The sequence below is a fragment of the Dermacentor albipictus genome, chromosome 4 (assembly GCF_038994185.2).
Source record: "Dermacentor albipictus isolate Rhodes 1998 colony chromosome 4, USDA_Dalb.pri_finalv2, whole genome shotgun sequence".
NCBI lineage: Eukaryota > Metazoa > Arthropoda > Arachnida > Ixodida > Ixodidae > Dermacentor > Dermacentor albipictus.
In genome coordinates this window covers 109,385,229-109,409,274 of record NC_091824.1, presented here as the reverse complement: position 1 = coordinate 109,409,274, position 24,046 = coordinate 109,385,229, and the positions used below count along the sequence as shown (strand labels likewise).

General features: G+C 44.3%; 2 protein-coding genes across 4 annotated transcripts in view; one reads left to right on the top strand and one right to left on the bottom strand.

The window, feature by feature from the left end:
- The window catches only part of LOC135914027 (Na(+)/citrate cotransporter-like), a 31,352-nt gene extending 14,757 nt beyond the window's left edge, over nucleotides 1–16,595 (bottom strand). For both annotated transcript variants that reach the window (XM_065446734.1, XM_065446735.1), the window contains exons 1-7: nucleotides 16,543–16,595; nucleotides 12,955–13,239; nucleotides 11,452–11,601; nucleotides 9,850–10,147; nucleotides 6,663–6,714; nucleotides 5,849–5,968; nucleotides 4,738–4,857 (exon numbers count right to left, since the gene is read on the bottom strand). In XM_065446734.1, coding sequence (XP_065302806.1) covers nucleotides 4,738–4,857; nucleotides 5,849–5,968; nucleotides 6,663–6,714; nucleotides 9,850–10,147; nucleotides 11,452–11,601; nucleotides 12,955–13,167 — 953 coding nt within the window. In that variant the 5' untranslated portion in view covers nucleotides 13,168–13,239; nucleotides 16,543–16,595. The remainder of the gene's footprint in view (nucleotides 1–4,737; nucleotides 4,858–5,848; nucleotides 5,969–6,662; nucleotides 6,715–9,849; nucleotides 10,148–11,451; nucleotides 11,602–12,954; nucleotides 13,240–16,542) is intronic.
- Nucleotides 16,596–20,559: 3,964 nt separating this feature from the next.
- LOC135914048 (solute carrier family 22 member 15-like) overlaps nucleotides 20,560–24,046 on the top strand; it is a 32,778-nt gene continuing 29,291 nt past the window's right edge. For both annotated transcript variants that reach the window (XM_065446783.2, XM_065446784.2), the window contains exons 1-3: nucleotides 20,560–20,926; nucleotides 21,211–21,458; nucleotides 22,989–23,416. In XM_065446783.2, coding sequence (XP_065302855.1) covers nucleotides 20,920–20,926; nucleotides 21,211–21,458; nucleotides 22,989–23,416 — 683 coding nt within the window. In that variant the 5' untranslated portion in view covers nucleotides 20,560–20,919. The remainder of the gene's footprint in view (nucleotides 20,927–21,210; nucleotides 21,459–22,988; nucleotides 23,417–24,046) is intronic.

Sequence of the window (24,046 nt, the reverse complement as noted above, 5' to 3'; positions counted from 1 at the left end):
CTCGGTTTTCTCGGAGTAGCGGAATCAAATCTCGAATACCCCGCCGTACGTCGTCAACAAATCAAATGTTCCTATTTCTCCGACGCGCAGCGCTACCCCGTTACTTTTGATATATTTCGAGATAAAATAAGCACAAATCTCACTATAGGAACCCGCATCGCGTTGCTGATAATCCTGGAGCAACGCCAGGCCTTGATATACAAGCATTGTTTGAAGGTTTATATCGCATAGCCAGCAGTCTCATAACGACATCGTCTTGAAGTTGTTTCCATACGGTCCATCATCCACATTTGCTTAAGCGAACAGAGGGTGCCTTCCCCTGTCGAAATTAGGTAACGTGCACATCATACTGTACCATGCACTTCATTCTACACGTATGCCCACTTCCCATTTCCCAACTGAAGTGGGCGAAGTCTAGATGTTAAAATGTGGTGCTTTGATAACTTTTCTCGGCTAAGTGAGTAGTGAAAAGGTCAAAATATCACCAAGTTCAAGAATTACGCATAAGGTGCCCACCATGCTTTGCACGCTACACAGTTGGCTGATTTCGAATAGCTGTTTGTTTTTTTTTTCTGCAAAGTTTCAGGAGCTTTCAGGAACAAACTTATACGGCCGATAAAACTACTATCCTTGCTTTCGTATAGCTCTCCGCTAATTTGCTATCGCAGTCGACGCTTCGCCTTTCGGGCGAAAGTGTGACTTTTTTTTTTAATTGGCGGCATTTCTTTTACATATTTGAGCACCTAAATCAGCATTCTGCCACAAATATTCACCTAATTTTTAGCTTTTCTCCCTCCTAAATTCAACGTAATTTATTCACCTTAGTAAATCGGCTGTCTACAATAAAGGGCATTCCTTCTAGGTTTTTGGCGCACGAAAAAGGGACGAGACACAGAGGTACGACGCGGGCACAGCGCTATGTCCGCTGTGTCCGCGTCGTACCTCTGTCTCTCGTCCCTTTTTGTGCACTAAAAACCTAAATGTTATGGAATACCAACATGCCCAAACCTACGCTCTTTCAAGGCATTCCTTTGTTTCAAATGTACTTCTATACGCGCTTACTGGGTATCATACGTACGCAGCATTCCCGCGAGGAGAAGTGACCGCAAAACATTCAGCTACGGATGCACTGGGACAGAGCAAGGACTTACAAGTGATTATTACCTACGCTTGATTAGGCGGTACTAACTACAGCGGTTTAATTACATGCATATTAGTCCGCGTTCCCTTGCTCCGCTTGTTTGCGATGCCTTTATGTTACTGTAGCAGACAACACTTTAGTAGAGCGTGTATTCCCGAGAGAAACACGACAACAAAAAATGCCTACATTCGGCATTCAAATAATGTGAGCCCCCTACGAGAGTGCACGTTGTAGTACATATTCTTGTGTCAAATGTGTGAATAAATGCTTCCCGATTAAGCGTTGCCTAAAAAGGAATTCAGTGTTTCCTCACACTGACCACGAGCAGATTGTGAGCTTTTGACTGTTTATCGGAGATATTATGACTGTCTAAACGCCTACGACTGCTTCTGACATCGAACCCGCCGTGGCGGCTTAGCGGCTATGGTGTTGGGCTGCTAAGCACGGAGGTCGCGGGATCGAATTCCAGCCACGGTGGGCGCATTTTGATGGGGGCGAAATGCGAAAACACCCGTGTACTCAGACTTACGTGCGCGTTAACCCCAGGTGTACTCTGAAGTGCCCCACTATTGCGGGCCTCATATTCCGATTCTGGATTTGGCACGTAAAAACCAATATTTTATTATCCTTTTTTTTCTGCTCTCGACTTTTTACAATCTGTTTACAATCGCTAAAAAAATAATAATAATCTGCACCGGCGTTTCACGTTTATTGCCAGCAGTGTATTACAGTTGGCGAAATCACTACAGCGACGCCATGCGCTGCATCCCGCAGTTGCAGAAACTACTCGTTTCGCAAATACGCACGAGGGTCACCGCAAAGCGAGAGCGCGGACACACGTGCCAGCGAGTCGTCCTCGAGATGTCAGAACGGACGGCTATCTGTCGTACACGTGCCATGTGCAAATGACACCCCCAAGCCGTGGCCACAGCCGTCCGCAATCGCGAAACCATTCAGACAGCATGGGTATTTTCCAGGCGGTACAGCCTCGTAACATATCCGCGCGGGCCCCACTTGCTTCCCGTATAGAGCGCGCGCTCTACATTGAGCCGCTCTAGAACTAAAGTTCAGAGTTGTCGGTGTTGAATAATATTCGAAAACGCGTACAATTTCTTTTTTTATTTTATATTACTTGAACTGTGGGGTTTAACGCCCCGAAGCTGGCACTGCGAAGGACACTGTTATGGGCGGGGGCTGTCTCGGGATTGATTTTGACCAGACCATATTCTTTAACGTGCCTCCGAAGCACGATAAACGAGAGCATGTTACAAAATTTAATTATAGTGTTTTACGTGCCAAAATCACGGTCTGATTATGAGGCACGCCGTGGTGGAGGACTCCGGAAATTTGGGCCACCTATGGGTTTTCTTAACGTGCACCTGAATTTTAAGTACACGGGTGTTATCGCCCCCATCGAAATGTTGCCGCCGTGGCCGGGATTCGATCCCGCGACCTCGTGCTTGGCACTTCAACCCCATAGCCACGAAGCAACCGCGGCGGGTATGCGAGCGTATGCTATTATTATTATTATTATTATTATTATTATTATTATTATTATTATTATTATTATTATTATTATTATTATTATTATTATTATTATTATTATTATTATTATTATTATTGTTGTTATTATTATTATTATTATTATTATTATTATTATTATTATTATTATTATTATTATTATTATTATTATTATTATTATTATTATTATTATTATTATTATTATTATTATTATTATTATTATTATTATTATTATTATTATTATTATTTCCATCGAAATGTGGCTGTGGAGGCAGGTGATCGCACCAGCGCCCTCGTGCTTGCAGCCTCCCCAGCGAGTACAAATTGAATATAAGCACGCACACGAGCTCTGAATTCCAACCTCATAACACGAAATTGTTTCATGTCGGGCCTCACCGAAAATTAGTCGGGCGTACATACATCACGCTATCATCATGCAAATGTTCGAAGTGGTGATATAAATTCGCCTACCTAATGGTTAGGATTAGGTTAGGTACAGAAAAGTAAAAAAGGTTCAATTTATTAAAGTAATTGCGCTCTTCGAGACGTGTACTTGTTGCAATAAGGATATTTAGTTATCATTTATTTTACCACTGAGCGATTTCATCGACAATGTGCCCGACAGCGTGTACAAATAGAAGGCTATATATTAAAGATGGTAGTACTTAAAAGTGTATTTGCGGTAATATTTTGCCGTTTTGTGCCTGCGTAATGGTTAGGAATTGAACATTTAGTTCGGCACAAATAAATCTACGCAAGTAAATTCCAGTCCGCCTAAGTCTTGTGACCTATATGCGTGACAGGGCAGTCATGACCCGTGAGTACCTAGTCTATGTGACATGGCTGTCATGAGTAAACGAAGAGAAAAAGCGCGCAGGTACCACGAAAATTGCGCCACATTATACAGAAGTTTGTGAGCACTTTCACAACAGGATACAAAAATGCATGTGTAAATAACCGTCCGAAAAAATGCAAATCATGCATAAAGCATTTTTGTCTTTTATTTTGCTATATCTCACGTTGGCCAGTCTTTAGTGCAATAAAGTGTTTAACGCCAGAACACAGGGCGAGAACAGTGCACCTGAACATCTGCGTTCTTTCCCTTGTTCGAGCAATGCGTAGTCTGATCGACTCATTTGTGGAATTCCTGAGTCACATGCAGTTCTCGTTGCGATATGTTGACTCAGCTTCAGCAAAGCTGCGTTCATTTCTCTGTCCTTTTTTTCTACGCTGACGACAGCCGTCAGGAACGGCAAACTGAAGTCTAACATAGCAGTGGCTCGAAGCAAGAACGAACTAAAAACAGTAAAATGGAACGTTAAGTTATAATAGCGCTACACGAAGCACGCTAGTACAGTCTTCGAAGTTGGGGTTCCAACGGCATTTTCCTTGAAAGAAAGCAATAAAGGTTTAAATGCAACGTCCCAAAAGCCAAACAAATCATATCGTGGTTTCTGCACGTAAAACCTTTTAATTAAGTGAATCAATTTAATCATGCTTATTTAAGCGTCAGCATCGGCAGCTGGCATCCGGCGACTGTCGAAAGCCCGTGAATCGCTCGTGACCGATCCTTGAGCGCCATGGAGCTGCACCAGCGGACAGAATGGTGAACTATATAGTTCTGCCCCAAATGAAAACATCTAGTTCGACACCCCGGGTCTATTCTTAAAGCCTCGCTCGCAATAAGCTGCCCCGCGGTGATGCCAAAACGGGCTCTGCAATACAGTGCACTAACGCAGGTATACATTTACAATCTCGATCACCAGTGGCTTTCAAGCACCACTGACGCACTTACGGAACGAGAGTCCTCGTGACCTAATAAGACGGAGGGTCGAAATATGTTTGCAAGAACCCATCACGGGATTGTCTTCTGTACTGCGAGAGAATCTTTCATTTTTTAATCACGGTAAATTTTTCGAGTTGTAAATTGCGGACCACTTCGTGTTATGTAGTCTAAGCAGGGATGGCGTCAGCTTGATCGCGTAGAACTGAAGAAAATAAATAGCTAGAAAGTAGATAACTAGAAAAGAGATAACTGAAAGGCACAACCAGAAAAGAAAAGAAAAAGCACTCACAGTCGTCGCATGTGCATGAAGTACAACACGATGAACGCCATGAAAACTTCGAAGAAGGCAACCGGGAGGAAAGCGGTCATCCAGGACAGGAACGTGACCGAGTCTACCTTGGGGAATCGCCTGCGAGGAAACACAAGACACAAATTAGCTGAAGCCTTCCGTGGTTTCCCCAGGGCAGGGTCGTTTTGATTTCGATTCGTGACTCTACCATTCCGAAAGTGCCGGGCTGTCCATAAGAGCGTTTTTGTGACACGACGACAGGCCCATGCCTTAAGATCCGTTGTTTTTCCAAAAGCGTCGATGTTCATTAAACTCATTAAACTTCATTAACCTTGCATCGAATGTTTTCTAACGTGAACGCGAAATGGTGTTCTGCTTCATGGCAACCTCAAACCTTTTGCGGGAACCAGACGTCATTAGCTCAACATGTGCGAATGTTCTCGTATGCTGTAGTTGACAAATATGTCTCTGATAACAAAACAATGCAACAAAACATTTCCAATGATGCCGCTGTTTTCTTTTTATTGCTAGGTAAAACACATGGTTAGATTTCATTAAGTAAAATAAATTATGAGGCTTTACGTGCCAAAACCACGATCTGATTATGAGGCCCGCCATAGTGAGGGACTGCGGAACCACCTAGGGTTATTTAACGTGCACCTAAATCTAAGTACAAGGGTGTTTTCGCATTTCGCCCCCATCGAAATGCGGCCGCCGTAGCCGCGATTTGAACTGCGACCTCGTGCTTAGCAGCCCCAATTTCAATAATCCGATCAGTGCTACACAATGCAAACACTGACTTGCAAATTCATGTGCATCCGCGCAAAAACCTTAACGCGTAGCACTACGTTATTATTTAATCTGTTTGAAAGCTTAACTCTCGTTAACTTCTGTTCTTGCTTTACATTTATCAACTAACTCAGCTCGAGCGTACCGACAGTGGTGTTCGATCACGTTCGACGATTTCGTTCAAAGCTTGAAGGATCGAGTCGAGCAGGGCCGTAATCAAGCGCGATTCAAAACTGCCATGCGAAAGCCCCAGATCTGCATAGAGCTCTATGAGGATTGACTCAAATGCCGTAGAAAGTAACCGTGTAGGCACAACACTCACGACGTGACGATCATTTTGGTGACGTAGTTTGTGATGGTGCCGCTGAGAGTGCCCACGGAGCCGAGGCTAGCCGTGTAAGCGACCGTGATCAGGAGCACCTTGCGGATTTTTATGAACCTCCTGTGCACACGAAATCAACAGCCAATGTTTCGTCTGTGCCGCTGCGCCTCGCAATGTATGCGCTGTTTGTAGAACATCGATTGCGAATCATTTTCGTGCCCCTAGCTGTTTCGCAAATATCCGATTTGGTATGGCATTGTCACCGCCACCCCTTAATCCATCAAAAAAATATCATACGAACGTCGCTCAAAGAGGACCCAACTTTTATATCAATATGTTAAAAGGCTCACTTGGGAAAATTCTAGAGACACAGTTAACAAAGGCTACGAAACGGGTATCCAGACTAGCGCTGTCGTAAGTGTTGATTAACATCGCGAACCAACACCAGCCCTGTGACAGTCGCCATAGAGACTAGCACCGAAACTTTTTGGGCCAGCATGGGTTTCTTCGGCGAGTACATAAGCGCGCGAGTATATCCAACTCTGTGGCATCGCAGTGCGGCTGCCACAGCGGATAATCGAACCTGCGCGTGACATCGTGCTCGTAGCATGAACACTGAGCCAACACAGCTGGTGGCCTTAAGTTTTGTTTCAAGGTATGAGGGCCGCCTACAATACACTGCAGCTACGTTGTTTGCGTTATCAGCATTTCACTCTTCTGTTACCTATTTTTCTATATCCATGTCGCTTATTCCTTTCTTACGGACGATACTGAGCTGAAATTTTAAATCTATCAGCGGTGGAGATATACTCACGTTGTTATACGCCGCATCTGAATATCGTCCAAGTTGAGAGCACTGGCAATGTCTGCGCCACGTGAGAGGAAAGAGACTTTGAAACCACGGGCGTGAAATTGCGCACAAGGTCTGAAATAGAACTAAAGCGTTAAGTCACCTAGTTGAATTACTAACACAACTAAAATACCTTCATAGAGTCACACGAATGTTGACACCATATATAAGCTTTAACGTAAAAACAAAACAAAAAAAGAAAACAAAGTCAATATGTGCCTGTAAGCATGGGTAATACACTTTTGTCCATGTTGAGTGAAAAGAAAGCTGTCATCAAAGGAAAGTTGCCTGCATACTTCGGGAGCACCAAGGTATACGGTACGAGTACGGCACTGTTGCGGCTCGAGGTGGCGTTCGGGCAAGGAATCCAGCAAGCCCATTGACGAGTACGTACGGTAGTAGGAATGAAGGAAAAAAATGGCTGTGGCTTAGCTAAGGTTAAGCCCAGGATGCGAAGCATGCTAGCCTTTATTTTAGTTGTTGAACCACTGTTTAGCCTGGTGAACTGCTGTTGCTTGGCTATATTTGGTTCGGCTAGACGAAGAAACAATTCATGCAGGCGAGCGCACGAGCTGAGACCCGGCTATGTAGCTACGCGGCCGCAAGCGAGCGCATGAGTTGAGCCTCCGCTTTTGCAGCTGTTGTGACGTCATATGGTAGCTACGCGGCCGCGCGCGGCGCAGCAAGGAAGAGCGTGGTTGTGCGGCTAGTATGCTTCGCATAAAAGGGTTTATTTTGCATTTTCTACACTGGCTCCAGATTTTAAACGTCTGAGTTTCCGTTAGGACACGTCAATCCACCTTCACTGCACGAAAGGTCTCCGCTTTTAATACCATCGTAATCCCTGGGCCAGGGAATCTGATTATTGCATCACGGCCAATCACATTCACCTAATCGGTCACCATATCCTGCCTATATGATATCGCACCGTTCCGCCGAACTCCACCTCCGATGTGGTACCTTCGCCCCCGCATATTTAGCAGGCGCGTAGCAACCTGGAAATTCTAAGTCTAAGCCGTTCCCACGGTAGCATTCGACGTACGTTGGCCCTTTTCATCATTGGCTCAAGTTCACAGGTGCAGGTAGAGGGGTCTTTTGTGGACCCGCCAACAGTTGGTGTCAGCGCTGTGTTGACTTCTGGATAACACAGTGGGGTTGCTACGAAGCAAACGTCTAATTAATGCCCATGGCAGTGTTGAGACGTAACAGCACAAGACATCGAAGCGGCAAACTTACGTCGTCATGCTGCTTCAATATGAAACTTGAGAGCATAGTTAATTGCGTCAGAGTAAAAAAAGCGTATGCGAGGAGTGCCTGCGAAGCTCAGGTGACGTCACTTGCGAGATGACATCAGTCAAAATTCGAGCTCCTGTCAATAGGTCTGACCAGGCTGTGAAGTGCAAGCACGCCTACATTGCCAGCGCCGTTGTATCTATAGAATGCTCGCTGTTATTCCCGCTGTACTTGAGCTCAGGCAAGCCTGAGCATACTGTTGTGGACAGCTGCATGTTTTGTTCTTTTAAAGTAGCTATTTTCGTCCCCATGTTTAAGTAGAGATGGATCTTCCTCAACCTCTCTATGTTACATAATCATATTCTCTCCTAATCTCCGTTTTCTCACCTCCCTCCTCTTAAATGCAGTAGTTACAGCCTGTTGTCGTGGGAACAAAAGCGTCAGGAAAAAGACAAGCATCAACGCTCCAGCCGTCCTCCTATTCAACATGTTATGAACCACCACTCAGGAAATTGGCATGAAACAACGTGCCAGCCGTCCTAAGTCCCATTCAGCACGTTTTGGACTACCACTGTCATCATCCGCGGCATAATTACAGCGAAGTGAGCCTCTCAGTGTAATCAGTCTATCGCAATTGTTTCTCCAGCTTCAGTACCCAAACCCTAAGTCACTGTGTAAATGAACAAAAAAAATTCCTAATAAATTAATTACCGTGACTTCGTAGGTTCTTTGCTGAGGTTAGTTCTGAGCAGCTGCTCAAGGACGCAATGAAATTTTAGTTGCTAAGCTTCTTTGATCCCCATTTACACACAACACTTGCCATAACAAAAGAAAAAAAATTCGCCGACGATTACGATATATACTCCCTCATACAAAATTTGAGCGCGCCTCTACACGCGTTTTCATTTCGCGATATACTGACTGGCGCGGACCATCTGTCTCGTGCGGCACGGTTCAAACAGAACGAAGTGTGAAGTGAGTGCCCCGCTAATCGGAAGATCACGACGGGCAGCGCGTGGGTGACTCGTGGGAGCGATTCACAGCAGCCGCCGCAGACAGACATCCGCTCATGCAACGCGTTATTTGGTGCCGTGTGACGCGCTCGCCGGATGCCATTGGCGAACAGACGACGACGCGCTCCTCTGGCGCCGTCTCGTAGCGGTCGTCGCAAGTCTTGAGCGACACTACGCTTCCCTCCTCACGCTGCGCACCACGTTCGCTTTCACCTTTCGCTGTGCTCGTTCGCGCGGTTACACCGAGGGACAACGCCGACACTCGCCGCAGGAACGGGCGCCTAAGAGCTGGACTCTAAAAGAAGAAGGCAAGTTATCCATAGTCGACTCGAATGAAAACAGGGTCAACATGTGTGGTGTACGTAGTGAAACTGGGGCCTTAAAAATTATGCAATTTTTCATAATTCCAAGATACTTTTTCATTATTTGCATCTGTTTCTTCGCTGCACTGTGAAACCTTACTTTCTTTCAAACCCTCTATTTCTTTTATTCAAGTCGGCTTTTTCATTCGCTTTCGCTAACGCGCATGTACGTCGACGTTGTCTTCTTTCGCCTCGACTTTGGTTGACATAGCCCCTTTTTTCTTTCGACCAAAAGGCTAAGTGGGCTGATCCCAGAAGGAGTTCAGTCTATGGTGCAATGTGGTTAGTTTTCTCCAACGTCGGTGCTAAAAAACGCCCGTAGCGTTAATTTTTCCTAGTCAGCGACTAAATTTCGCTTCTCCATTGGTTAACTGAGGCTTACATTCCAATTCTTCTTTCATGTTCGCACGGCGCTCCGAAGTAACGAAATTGCCCCCTTTTGTTAAGAGGTTATAATATAGATAACCAGATCTCAGGTACGCCAAACCCGCATGAAGTCAACAAAGACTACCTTGTCTTCTAAAAAGATTCCCCACGACTCACAGGGGATGGACGGCCTCCTCTTGGCGTCTTTTCCGACGCGCTGCGTGTACATGTCCTTCATGTAGATGTAGTGTATCTCGTGCACCGTGGCGTCCACGACGGGCACCATGATGTCCAGCGTGGCGCTGTTTTTGAGTAGCAGCGTGATGAGGAACGTGGCCACGGTGTAGCCGGCCATGATATTGCGCAACGACTGGCCGCACCGCAGCAGCACCCAGAGCGCGATGCGCGTGTGTAGGTTGGTCGTCTCGATCGCGATCGACATCATGATGGCCGCCAACGTCAGGAGAACTGTGTTCTGCGAGTTTAACGGTATCATCATCATCATCATCATCATCATCATCAGCCTGGTTACGCCCACTGCAGGGCAGAGCAGAGGCCTCTCCCATATTTCTCCAACAACCCCGGTCATGTACTAATTGTGGCCATGCCGTCCCTGCAAACTTCTTAATCTCATCTGCCCACCTAACTTTCTGCCGTCCCCTGCTACGCTTCCCTTCCCTTGGAATCCAGTCCGTAACCCTTAATGACCATCGGTTATCTTCCCTCCTCATTACATGTCCTGCCCATGCCCATTTCTTTTTCTTGATTTCAACTAAGATGTCATTAACTCGCGTTTGTTCCCTCACCCAATCTGCTCTTTTCTTATCCCTTAACGTTACACCTATCATTCTTCTTTCCATAGCTCGTTGCGTCGTCCTCAATTTCAGTAGAACCCTTTTCGTAAGCCTCCAGGTTTCTGCCCCGTAGGTGCGTACTGGTAAGACACGGTATACAGGGAGAAAGCTCGCACAGGAACTCAGAGTGGTTACCCTAAAATGGATATGTACCCGACTTCAACAATTTACATATTAATACGACGTTATTTCTCTCATCTATAGTGAGGAAAGCCTAAAGTCAAATTCTACAATATAGCACACGTTCCTGAAGTTCTCCATATTAGCGGATTTTGAGCTAGTTCTGCGGTAAAATGGCTCGTTTAGAAAATGTGGTATTTTATAGAGGGTGACCAGCGTCATCAGTTTACCCCAATCTTTCCACACGTTACCATAGCTGAAATCCTTAGAACGCCCTTCGTAGACTAAAGCGCCAGCCTTTTCAATAAAAATGTCATTAATTCATTCCTTCATTCATTTGAATAAAATGTTCCTTTAAATATTACGCATTCACACATTGATTGCAGTGAATCTTTAACGAGATTTATTGGAACATTTGCAAGAGAAATATAGCAACACTTAACTGGCGTGTCTGCCTTCGATGGTACTGACGTTGCGGTGCCCGTGATCCCGTTCAACCAATCGCACTCGACTGTCGGCGTAATTAAATATGACGTCATAAAGTCACGTGTCTTATACGTTCCTTCCTATAGTGTTTGCAGAATCGTAATCGTAATTTAGCTAATACATTGCACCACATAATAACGCTCGTTTCGCTATTGCTGACTTTAGTTACCTTTCAAAATTTCTCTTGGCGAGTTAGCAAACACGCACGGAGGGTTCCAGGGGATTTCTAGTGTCGATGTAGCGAGATGCTCGCAAGAGAAAAAAATATAAGGCCAACAGCGGCAGTTCTTATAGATGCAGATGCTTGATGCCCACTCACGTTCATGTACATGCCGACGACTTGGTCGTAGCTGATTATGCGCAGCGCGGGAAGGTAGAGCAGGGGCATGAGAGCCGTGACGCCTAGCGGCAGGGTCCTCGTCACCCAGTTGATGAACACCAACACCATCACGTAGGCGCAGCGCGTCTTCTGCATCAACAGTGCACGTTAACTGTTGATAACCTGCAACACTCTCCTGATGACAACAGTCAAGAGGGGGAGGAGAATGTGATACAATACGTTTCAGCAGCAGCTCTGCTTCGCGTAGTCTCTGATTAAAAAGAAAGAGAAGGACGCTATCAGAAATGTAAACTAAATGTGGCCTTTTTCTGGACACTATATACAGTTCGTACTATATAGTTTAATATTATAGTTATTTGCGGTTACTTATAGTTAATATAATGTTGTTACGTTGAAACCAAGTAGGCGGGAAACTATTTACATGGTACATTTACAAGTGTGCCGTGGTAAGCACCGGGCAAGATGAAAGCCAGCCCAGATAAAGCAAGGCACGTCGTCGCCTTCAGTTCATGTAGTGGCTGATATGGGCACATCAAACTAAATCCCAAGGATCTGCATCTGCATCTTCTTCGAGTGACACGTAGCAATATAGCATAGTTACACTAATAACTATAGATTAATTATTACTCTACAGTATTACTCTTATACTAAGTATTTCATTAGTTACATTTTCCTTGTTTTTTTGTTTTTTGCTGTTTAGTGGTATTTTTATTATTTGTAACATACTATAACTGGTCCCCCTACAGTGTTTTACTATTAAACCTCTTTCTGCAAATTATATACATCTAGTTATGTATGCATATTAAAATTGAATAAATATTCAACTGCTGTGAGCCTCATTAGTTAATCGCGCTTATACAATAGCAAAACTGTCACTCTCTCGTCATGTATTTTGACAGCGTCTACTATGACTTTGCTAGTTTAACCATCCATCGGTAACGAACGGGCTATGAAGAACAATGTATTATGAAGGAACAAAAGAATCGGCATAGTCGGTTTCGAGGGCCCGAATTCACAAATATTTTCGTCCATAAGTGCTCCTTGCCATTGGCCGGCCGCCTTAGCTAAGTAATATGTCCAGCATGAAAAGTGGCACGAATTTTCTCTAACGAATAATTCTCACTTAAGAGCTTTTCTCACTCTCTCTCTCTCTCTCTCTCTCTCTCTTAAATCTGTGACATGACACTCACGTACCGGCGCCGAGGCTTGGCGCTAAAAGCTTTGCGGTCTTCTCTTCTTTATTAATAAAGACTTTCTTCCCACAAAAATTAATACAAATGGAACGTTGGAGTAACACTTTACCAGCCCAAACTGATTTTTGCTCTGTTCTGTGCAGGGTGCCTGCCTGCGTGGGATCTTAGGGAGCAAGTCTCGCTCGTACCCCGCGTATCGCTGCAATTACTGCTCGTACGGTGAACTTCACCTCAGCGCATTCGCCGCTACTGCGTATACGCGCGAAGCCGCCTATAGGGCGCAGCTCACCGGGGTATTGTGGAAGACGAAGAGCGGCAGCAGCAGTATGGGCGTCAGGTAGGTGGCGATTAGCTTGATGTGGAAGCGGCTGTGCAGAATGGAGCGCTTGTTCTTTGGGGACCTGGCGTGCTCCGGCAGCGAGGTTGCCCTGCCCACCCTTCCTCTCTCGCTGACGACGTCGCCTTCTCTGTCAACACCTTTGCTGAACGCCGAAGCATCCATCGGAGGAGGAATCACCGGCGCAGTTCCCAAGTGGGGAGACGCGGACAGGTGCTCGGTTTATACTCTCGGATCCTGCGCGACATATTGCGTTATGATTTAAGACCGAACGCCTCTACAAGTAACGCCTCTACAATGAAATAACTTATATAACGAAGGAATAATTTTGTCAGAGTTCGACTGCGAGCTGCGCGCGACCTTTACAACGAAGTTACCTGTATAACGAATGATTTCGGAAGCCCCAAGCTATTCGTTATACGAAGGCGTTCAACTGCAATTTCAAAGGCGAAAAAAATTTTGCGTTATGGAGTTCCTAAATTTCGAAGACCCAAAGTTGGTCATCGGCAGGCCAGCGAGGTCTTTCACAGAGCAGAACATATTTCCACATGCTTTGTTTCGAGACTGTACTTGCAATCCATCGTTTCCCAATAGACTTTTGTTTATGCCGCGTTATTTTATGTTCAGCAAGAAGCTTCCCTGTAGCGACGGGAGCCTTGTCAATGCACTCGAAAGTAATGTTAAGTGAACATCAAAATAAGCATTCAGCAGTTCCTACAACCCAACCAATACTTTCATTCTTAATTTTGTAAACAGTTCTCACGGGCACAGATATTCAATAATAATTTCGTGAATAGTTGTCATGGATAAAACTAAGCACCCAACAGTTCATACAAGTCAAACGGCATGTTTTTATTTCTAAACGCTTTTTTTTCTTTCTAGGCACTGTGGATGGACCGTACTAGACAACCAAACCGCAGTTATTGAAACTATCCCAACATGCCATCAGTACACTACGATGGCAGATTCGTTATCGGCGTGGAGGTCAAATCTTTAGTTATCTGGCGGAACTGCAGGCATTTGTGGCGGTTAGCCATAAAACCACCGCGTTTCAAAGCAGATACCGCCTAGGCCACTTCACCCAACTCAAACGGCGGCCGATTTCCGCTAGCCCTCTTCAAGCACAGAAACAAGTTTCCAGCCAAGAAATATCTGTAAAAGGGTCATAAACTGGAAAACTGATCTAGAAGAACATGCACTTGTGGCTGAGCAAGAAAGGATATTGTTATTATTTCCAAACAAGGGCTCAAATACAGTACCAGGGATTGGCCAAGAATCAGGCAATATCATAAGTGTGAGAGAAGAACAAAAATGTGGAGATAAGAAGAAGATAAGCGGAGATTTTAATGGTAAGAAATAAAACGAAAAAGAATAACACATAATTTTGTAAATTTAATAAGGTAATCTTTTTGTGCCCCTGACAAAGCTATCAGTTGTAATACAGTCGTTCCTGTGGCTGAATCCCAGTAAAGATGTTCCAAGGGATAGAACGGCTCGCGAAGTTAATGATAGCCCAAATCGGCGAAACGGAACTTTTAAATGTTTCGTTGCTTTGAAAACTGGTGGTAGGACATGACAAGCTAGGTTCAATCGATGCAGATACATTATAACGATAACAAAAAAGGGACAAAGCCAGACCAGACCAGTGTAAATGAAACTTTAACGGTGGAATACGACAGCGTAGTTTTCTAAGAGAAACTTCAAAGTGTGTTGAGGGCCACCAATTATCATTCTCTGAATAGCTCAGATGGAAGCCAGAAGGAGATGTGGCGGTGGATTATACGTAATTGGAGATATTGAGAAGGTTATGTACCTATAGATCGGCTTTAGCCGACGTATAGGTAGGCTTTAGCTGTCTTCTTTCTTGTGTCCGTTGTTTTGCGCTAAACAAAGTAAGTATGCACATCTACCGATGCAGCAAAAAAATGCGATGTCATCGGCGTATACGTTCACGTTCACATTCCATTGCAAAGTAACAGTACTTAAGAAAACATTAAACAGCAATGGCGATAGGACTGATCTTTGGTGTAGAACTCTTGACACTTTATATGTTAAGGAAGACAATCCACATTGAGAGCAGTAAAATTTCCTGCTGTTTGAAAATGCATACACCCACGCGGCAAAATCATTTCGCAGACTTGCATTCTGAAGCGCGGTTATTAGGCTCACACGCTCTACACTGTCATACGCCTCAGTGATATCCAAAGTAGTTAAGGCTGCATATTCTTTCTCACATCAAGGTAGTTGAATAAGGCTTTCTAGGTTGACATGGGCACACCAAATCGTTTACACCAAATCGAGCACCCACGTCTGAAGCCAATTTAACCGGCATGGGCTCAAAATCATGTTATCTATTAGCCAATTATATTTGCGGTCGTCTAAGATTCTTTCGATGAGTTTTACTAGGTTAAATGTAACGGATATTGGCCTAATGTTATCTAGTAGATAACTGGCACCTTGGTTTTTTTATTAATGGTTATACTTTTGCAAATCTCCGTTCCGGAGAAATCCTCGAATCCTTAATAAAATGTATTACCATAGCAAGCAATGCGTGACGCGATATATTAGAGAATGTTTTATCACTGGCATAGTGAGGCCGTCGGTACCTGGCGCTCAATCGGGCAGATGGCTTACTACATTTGTCAGTTCCGAAACTTCTTCAAAGCCTTCACCATGGGTAGGCGACGTAGCGTGCTAGGGCAAAATAGACTTAAAGCGACTTCTAGACCTTTAGCATATATCTTCCAGTAATTTGGCCAATTTTCAGGGTGTTGGAGGCACAAAGTCGATGTTTATTTGTTGCCGGAATGACCTTTTTAATTCTCATAAATCGAAAAAGTATTTTACTGTTGGTGGCCTTTGAAAGATAGTCGAAGTGCTTACAAGCAAAGCTGCCTTTCGCATTTGCAACTGCTCTTTCAGATGTTGCTGCCGGAAACTTATTGTCTCTCCAATTGCTAGGACACTGGTTATGAAGTAGTTATTGTAACATTGCTTCTCTTATCCTGTAATCCCGTGAGCACTCCGTGTTCCACCAAGGGTTAGAAGACCCACTTTTAGTGGTGTGCACAGTGAACCAAGACTTCCGTACAGAATCTTTTAAAACAGAAAATAAATTGCGGTATTTTCTTCATTATCCCATAGCTGATTAGATAAAGCCATGCGTAAGACCTTTTCAAATGTGCTGTTATTAATGAAAGTATATGAATGCGCAGTAATTTAAGTTAATACAAGCTCAAAAAATGTAGGAAGATGGTCACTGCTCGTGCCCCAGTTTATAGCAGACCATGTGTAGATACGCAAATTAAAGCTCGTGAAAGTAAGATCTATCGCTGAAAGAGATCGACAACAAGCAAATGTGGCTGTCCTTTCGTTAACGAATGGTAAATTACTGTTAGCAGCCCGATTCCCCAAACGTTTACCTCCCGAATCAGTATCATAACCCCAAGAAGCATGATGGGAGTTAAAGACCCCCGGCAAAGATTATTTCTTTTCTACAGGACGTAATTACTGAATAAAGAACACTAGTATTCTGAATACCTGCGTTCCAACTGCGAAGACGATGTAGCTTCTTCTTCTCTCGCAACCTTTTCTCCTTCTTCGTTGTCCTTCCTCTTGCCTTTCTTCTAGAGGTGTCCAAATATTCACAATTTCGAACGCGAATTAATTAGTCTTCGTTATTCGAGACGAGTTTCATTAAAGGATTTTATATACGAAAGTTTTGCATATTTGTGTGTCTTTGGCCAAACAGTACGCCATAAGAATGGTGGCTTAATTGTTTCTAACGGTTGAAATAAAAGCGCTAAGGCCGCCTCAAATGCGTGTTGTTAATGCATATCCCGTGGAAATAGTGTGCCACTACTGAGAGGCACAACTTTCTAATGTGGTGCGTAGAGAATCGCTTTCTTTACTTCTTTCTTTCTTTCATGATATCTTGCAATTATTTACGTCATCATTAATGTATCTTTCTTCCTGACTTCCTGCAGATTTATTTAATCGATTTAGGCAAAATATCCTATTGTGAAGTTCACTTTGTCCGCAATGAAAGTGTGCGTTCTCTAATTCAGTATTCAGTATTCAAGTCAGTATTCGAAGCCAATTGATATATATATATATATATGTATATATATACATATATATTCAGATTCCATTCGAAAATATCGCTATGCGAACGCCTCTGTATATTTTACTCGTCTATATATTTTTACGTCTGCCATCTCCTTCCCCACTTAGACTAGTGAACCATCCTGGAAAGTAAATCGCCTATTTCTTCGTTCATTACACACAACCACCAAATGTGAACTTAAACCGAAACAAAGCTTTCTTTTACATTTTTTAAGGAAGAAAATGAGGATGTTTACTTGAAGAATTTGTATGGGAAGAGGGAGCGGGGGGGCAGCTTTAATCCTGTACGATTCACAAATAAAACAAACTACAGGATGGCCCCAACAAAGCATCGCAGATTCAGACAAAACAATAGTCATCTCTGATGGGCGACAACTTCCATATGCGGCGAACAGTGGACGGTGAAAAACTGTTGGCCGTCAATGAAAGAATAGCCCATTGTCTTTGAGGCATTTCAGATTCTGCGCTAGTGCGAATGAGATAAAGAGGAAAAACGAAGCCGAGTGCGGATAAATGTTGACTAAGAGCGCGAAAGGAAAAGCGTATACTAGAGTAGCTTGACTGCTGCGGGACAAAGAACAAAGACCTAATCGCCCGTGACAACGGAGGCACAAGGTTAGAATTTTGGAGAACGCGCTGCTATCTATATATGTATAGGTTTTCTAAACGGGGGCATTTGTGAAACCTATCCGCTTTTGTGTGCGCTAGGAAAAGAACAACCGCTTCGACGGTATAGTAGCGACCAGGTTGCGAGGGTGTCGTCCACTTCTGTGATAGATAGATAGATAGATAGATAGATAGATAGATAGATAGATAGATAGATAGATAGATAGATAGATAGATAGATAGATAGATAGATAGATAGATAGATAGATAGATAGATAGATAGATAGATAGATAGATAGATAGATAGATAGATAGATAGATAGATAGATAGATAGATAGATAGATAGATAGATAGATAGATAGATAGATAGATAGATAGATAGATAGATAGATAGATAGAATAAACTTTATTGTCCAACGGATAAGGTGATCTACCCACCCCCCCAACACGCAGGTCAAGGGGCGAGTGCCGCCGCCTCAGATGCAGGCTGGGAGGTTTTGGGTCGCAGCGGCCTCTTCAGCCAGTTGGACGAGCAGGAGCTGGAGCTCAGAGTCCGAGCTGCGCAGCAGGGTCTCCCAGGTGTCTCTACTACCTATTTTGTGCGCTCCCCCGGGAGAGTACGGACATTCCCATATTATGTGGTCGAGGGTCCCTCTCGCCCCGCAAAGATTACATCTATCGCTCCTGGCCTCGGGGAACATGTGGTTCGCCATAACCGGATGCGAATACGTATAAGTTTGTAGTCGTCTCCACGCGACTGCTTGTCTGTTGTTTAATTTTGGGTCTGGCGGGGCTACCAGTCTACGAGCCAATCTATAATGCTGAGTGATCTCCCCATATTTTAGCATGCGCTCTCCGCTCCCTCGGTCATCGAGGGGCCCCTTAGCGGCTCGGCGGTAGAGATGTTACACCTGTGCGTTGAGACAAACGAGGAAGGCGAACTTCGCGGACAGGTTTTGAACAAAAACGAGAAATGGGCCACGGCCAACTCAATTGTTTTCTTTGGGAGAATTATGCCACAAAATCGCGGACAGATCCTTTGACAATTAAAGCATAAGTATTGGGTGAATACGATTCCCTAAACTTCAGTAGACCAGTTAGAAGGCCCTGTGCTGCTGTGGTCTCTCTCTCTCTCTCTCCCGGTTTTTATCCCACGTACTCAAATTTGATCTTACATTCTGATGAAAGAGGCTTGTTCGCTCATGGAGAGCCACTTGCTGTAGGTCAAAACTGGCAAGCTAGAAATGTGCCGAAATTTTTTTAAAAAATTAAAGAAGAAACGAAGAAAATTAAACAACCATTTGCACACTGAAAATTTTTTTAAAAATTACACATTTGAGGGTGTTCTTATGTGCCCACAGCCAACTATACACTCTTCAAACGGTTGCACCCTTTGAGGTGTATATTTATCCCACAACGATACACTACATGTGTTGTTGTGCACTCTAAGAACAGTTTACACCCTTTGGCTTGCCCCTTCTGCCACACAAAAATAATCGTCATCTGCCTTGATGCGTTTCCTTTCTTTATCGCTGCGAGCCCAGCACTTTCCAGTAACGAACGGCACGCGCGTTATCAGCATAGAACAGTTTACACCCTTTGGAGTGCCCCTTCTGATAACGCGTGTGCCGTTCGTCGCTGGAAAGTTCCGGGCTTGCAGCGATAAAGAAAGGAAACGCATCAAGGCAGATGACGATTATTTTTGTGTGGCAGAAGGGGCAAGCCAAAGGGTGTAAACTGTTCTTAGAGTGTGGGACAAAATAGGGGCCACAAAGGGTGTAGTTTCTTTCAAGAGTGTACGCTCTAAAAAAAAAGCTTACACCCTTTGGGATGTATATCTGCCACACAACAATAATCGTCACATGCCTTGCTTGCGTTTCCTTTCTTAATTGAAAACGCCGCGCCCGTTACTTTCTTGTCGGCAATGCTATGTCATGCTGATAACGCGCATGCCGCTCGTTACTGAAAAGTACCGGGCTAGCAGCGTTAAAGAAAGGAAATGCGGAAAAGACAGATTGCGTTTATTGTTGTCTGTCAAGATACGACTCAAAGGATGTAAAATTTTCTTAGAGTGTATAGCTCACACCACGAAATGCAGTCGAACATGAAACCACTACGGCTTCTGTCATGATTTTGTGCAATCAGCTGCCGAAAATGCAACTAACACACTGTGCTACATTCAAGCTGTAAAATGCGGAGCAGTAGAGGGAAGGCGTGTGTTGTAGTTGGCTGCAAAAATAGTGACTGGCATTTAAAGGAATGGAATGATTAATCTGTGGGGCTGCGTTCGGTTGTATGTTCTTTCCTCAAATACATGGCACATACCCACTATGGGGGATCAGTCTAGAACCGGGACCCATGATTGAAAACAATAATAATACATACAAAAAGTCAAAGCAATGCGCTCGCCCTGACTACTTCTCTGTCACCTGTTTTCCATAATATATATATATTTCTTTTTCCAGACCGTGAACTTCAGTTGCTTACAGGACCATGTAAATTCGTGAACAACATTCAAACAGTTCAAATTTTCTTTCTTTTTTTTTAGGACGTTAACTTTTACACGCCTTTTGTCCAAAACGGTGTATCCTGTCTGTATCTGCTTTGTATTGTTATAAATCTCATGCTTTTGGACGTCATGAGGAAAAAACGTTAAACGTTTTTGCAACTCTTTCAACACGTGCACATTTGGCCTGGAAGCGATAATCCGTGTTTTCCGCGCAGAAAAACAGAACAAATAAGTTGAAAGACAGCCGACAAGTTCTGCGAGGCCACATATAATCTTAAGCAAACCTCCTTGTCCAGATAACATTGCGAGCGTCGTCAGACCGTTACGCGCAACCGTGGACGGAGAAAGCGGCAGTTATCAGTCGTATATCGCTGGCGGCACGAGCGCTCTTCCAAGCGAGAGCGGAAGCGCGTTGTGACGCCGACACCTAGAGCCACTAGAGCGTCTAGAGCGTGCGCTAGGTTCGCATCTGACCGTGTTAACCCAGCCAACCACCGACCCCGTGGTGAGGAATCGGAGGCAGCCGACGTGCGACTCTGCAGCTGGACGTAGTTGGTTCTTTATTCTATGTGGACGTGTTAACGCTTGAGACGCGCTACCTGACTGATACGACGTGCGCTTCTAATTAGCGTTGTTTTCTTGCCGATACAGTTTCACCACACGTTTTGAAGCAAGCATGGCAAGTGCGTCGCTGTATCATCGCAGCTAAGTTTCCCTCTCGTGTGCTCACATGCGCCCGACGCTCGCACCTGGAAAACATGCCTATGCGGCGGCGAGTCGGTTTCTTGTGTTGACTGTCACTCACATTACGGTTGCGTCGCTGCGCCTTGACACGACACCGAAGCAACCGAAGTGTGGTGTGGTAGCACAGAGGAACCGCGTAGCAGCGACGACTCTATAGTCTGTTTTGTCAGGTTTCACTGGTTACATTGAAGCGTTGTTGCTGCGAACATATCGCTTTGTGCAGGCAGAATGGATGTCGACCAAGTGTTTCACATTGTTGGCGAAGTCGGGGCACAGCAGATCCTCTACTTTATCTACACTGCTATCCTCGGCGGGTTGTTTGTCAGCGGGGAGATGCTGCAAATTGTGTTCACCGGCGCGGCGCCGGAGTTTCAGTGCTGGAATGGCTCAACACCTTCATCGTCGGGCTGCGTGAACGACCGATGCGAGCATCCGCACTACACGTCGAGGTTTACGTCAATAGCCACCGAGGTAAGCTGGCTTGGAGCGACGCGTAGTTTCATTGTAATTGTCAGTGCCGCATAAGAACTTCTTTACGTCTGAGGTATGTCAGAGTGTAGAACGACTCAATTTATTTCCGTTTACTGACGGTACGAGTTGTGTCAGTCGTGTGTTCATTTTTGAGCTACCGAATTTATATGATTTATCTTTCTCAACTGTTCATGCCATCCTTTAACACCGTCCGCAGTTTTTGAAAACAAAACTTTGTTTCTGTTGACTAGTTTCCGTTGATAACCTGCAGTATGTCAGCACAATGAACTCTCACTTGAATGAGCTTCAAGGAACCCAAAGAAAAATTCGCTTATCTGAAAGTTCACTTAACTGAATATTCAGTAGAATATGGAACAGCATAGGGCGCAGCAGACATCGACTCAGAAGTGTGAAATTCAATATACGGAGTTGTGTACATCAATATATACAAAGGGCGTAGCAGTTATGTTGCTGCCTATCGCATTATGAAAAAAAGAAGGAAAAAAATCTAATTTTCATTTGCACTGGTTCTTCTAAAGTATAAGAAGTGACAAAGCCATGCAGAGAGTCTATGTTTTTGTGCACTTCCTCTGGCACAGCTTGTAGCTGAAACACGGAAGTCTCGCACCTTTCCAAGGCATCCTACAGCCACAGCCAGAGTTACAGGATTTGAATCTGCCTCTGCCATTGCATCTTCCTCATCGCACTATTCTTTGGAATGGACACTGGAAACAATTTCTATATCTGTTAGTTCAGCACAGGTAACGAGCTGACTGTCACACTGCACACAGTCTTCAAACGAATTGTTGCTGTCAACATCCAGAGGTCTGCTGGTGGCAGACCTCTGTCCACATCCCGTAGCCAATCATCTCACTATACTGTTTCTCTTGCTTGCTTTCACCACACAGGGGGGAATGGCAGGATTTATGCCAGCAGTTTCTAACTGTAGCCATTGTTACTGTTATGCCGCTGTAGGGGCAATTCGGGGGCGGTGGGCATCGGCCTAGCCAGCACTGCAGGGCGCAAAACAATGTTAGACTGATTTTATAAATGAGCCCAGGTCCACTGTCAAGTTCGTTCAACTGAAATATTTGCTATTCAGAAATTTGTTTAACTGAACGATTTTTGTGTAGAATACATAAATAAACTGCCGGGGCTTTTCTAAAAGCCCCGGCAGTTTTCATTAAATATTCATTAAACCAACCTTCGTACAACTGAAACTTTATTGCAACTGCACATCTCGAGCAAACTCTTATAAATTTAAGTTCATTTATAAAGGAATACAATAATGATTTGTAATTCTTTGATGTATATTTTCTTTTCTCATACATAAGTGCGCCATTTTATTGCAGCTCAGCCTATGTGCATTGGTGTCATTGCATCAAAAGATGATGTGCAGTGTGATCTTCCACTTTTTATTCAGATGCAAATACCATTCAACTTGTTAGTTTAAGAAGCGGGACTTGACAGCTTCGATAACATGGACACCAGCAGTGCATTTATTAACGAGCTACATTTTTCTTCTTCCAGTGGAATCTCATCTGCCATGATGCATACTTCGTGAAGATGGTGCAAGCAGTCTTCATGTCCGGCGTTATGTCTGGTGCCTATGTGTTTGGCTTCATCTCTGACCAGTATGGACGACGTCGTACACTACCATTCGCTGCCATCGCCATGTCAGTCATGACATTCTTTGGGGCATTTGCCCCAAGCCTGGCACTACATGCCATCTGCCGCTTCTTTGCTGGCATGACCACGGCTGCTGTAGCGCTCGTTACATTCGTGCTCATGACAGAACTTGTTGGGCCATCCAAGCGGGCACTGCTGGGCACACTATTCCCATGTGTCTTTGCTTTGGGCATTGGACTGCATGCTGCACTCGCCTATTTCATTCCCGACTGGCGCCACTACTCCATCGCCACAGCACTCCTGAGTGCTCTCTTCGTACCCCTTGCACTGTGAGTTTTTATTTTCTTGTAGGTATCTGTCAAAGTGTATGCTTCGGCTTGTTTATCAAGCACAACATTGACAGAAAGAGGATGACACTGATCCGGTGCTGCAAGCCGTATTCAGCTTAAGAATTGTGTCAAAGCAAAACTCTTTTGGAATAAGGTGTCTGTACCTTTCTGATGAAGTTGTGGCTAATATAGCATAAGGATGGCAACTTTGAAGGGCGGAGAAGTCAGTAGGACAAGTCCACTGATAACCTATGTAATGAACAATTGCATTGTCTGTAGGGATATTGCCATTAACAAGCTTTTCTTTGCTACCAAGTAGCCCTTATTTCCATTAGCCCTTTCAGCATCACTAATTTGCAGGCATGATTCTGGGTTTCTGTCCTGTCATGCTCCTTTTGTCAGGTTGGAATATGAGGACCATGGCTAGGCAGATTTGCCATTATCCATGTCATTTTTTTCATTTCTGCACAACCAAATACAAACCATGTGTTCATTTCATAATATCTGAGAACAAAAGAACATTGGTGTGGGTGTGTCACCTCAAAAAAAAAAAAAAAGCCTGACACTGAAAGGGTTTTCTGAAATACATATGTTGCTTCTAAACAGAAACAAATAGAAGTAGAAACATTG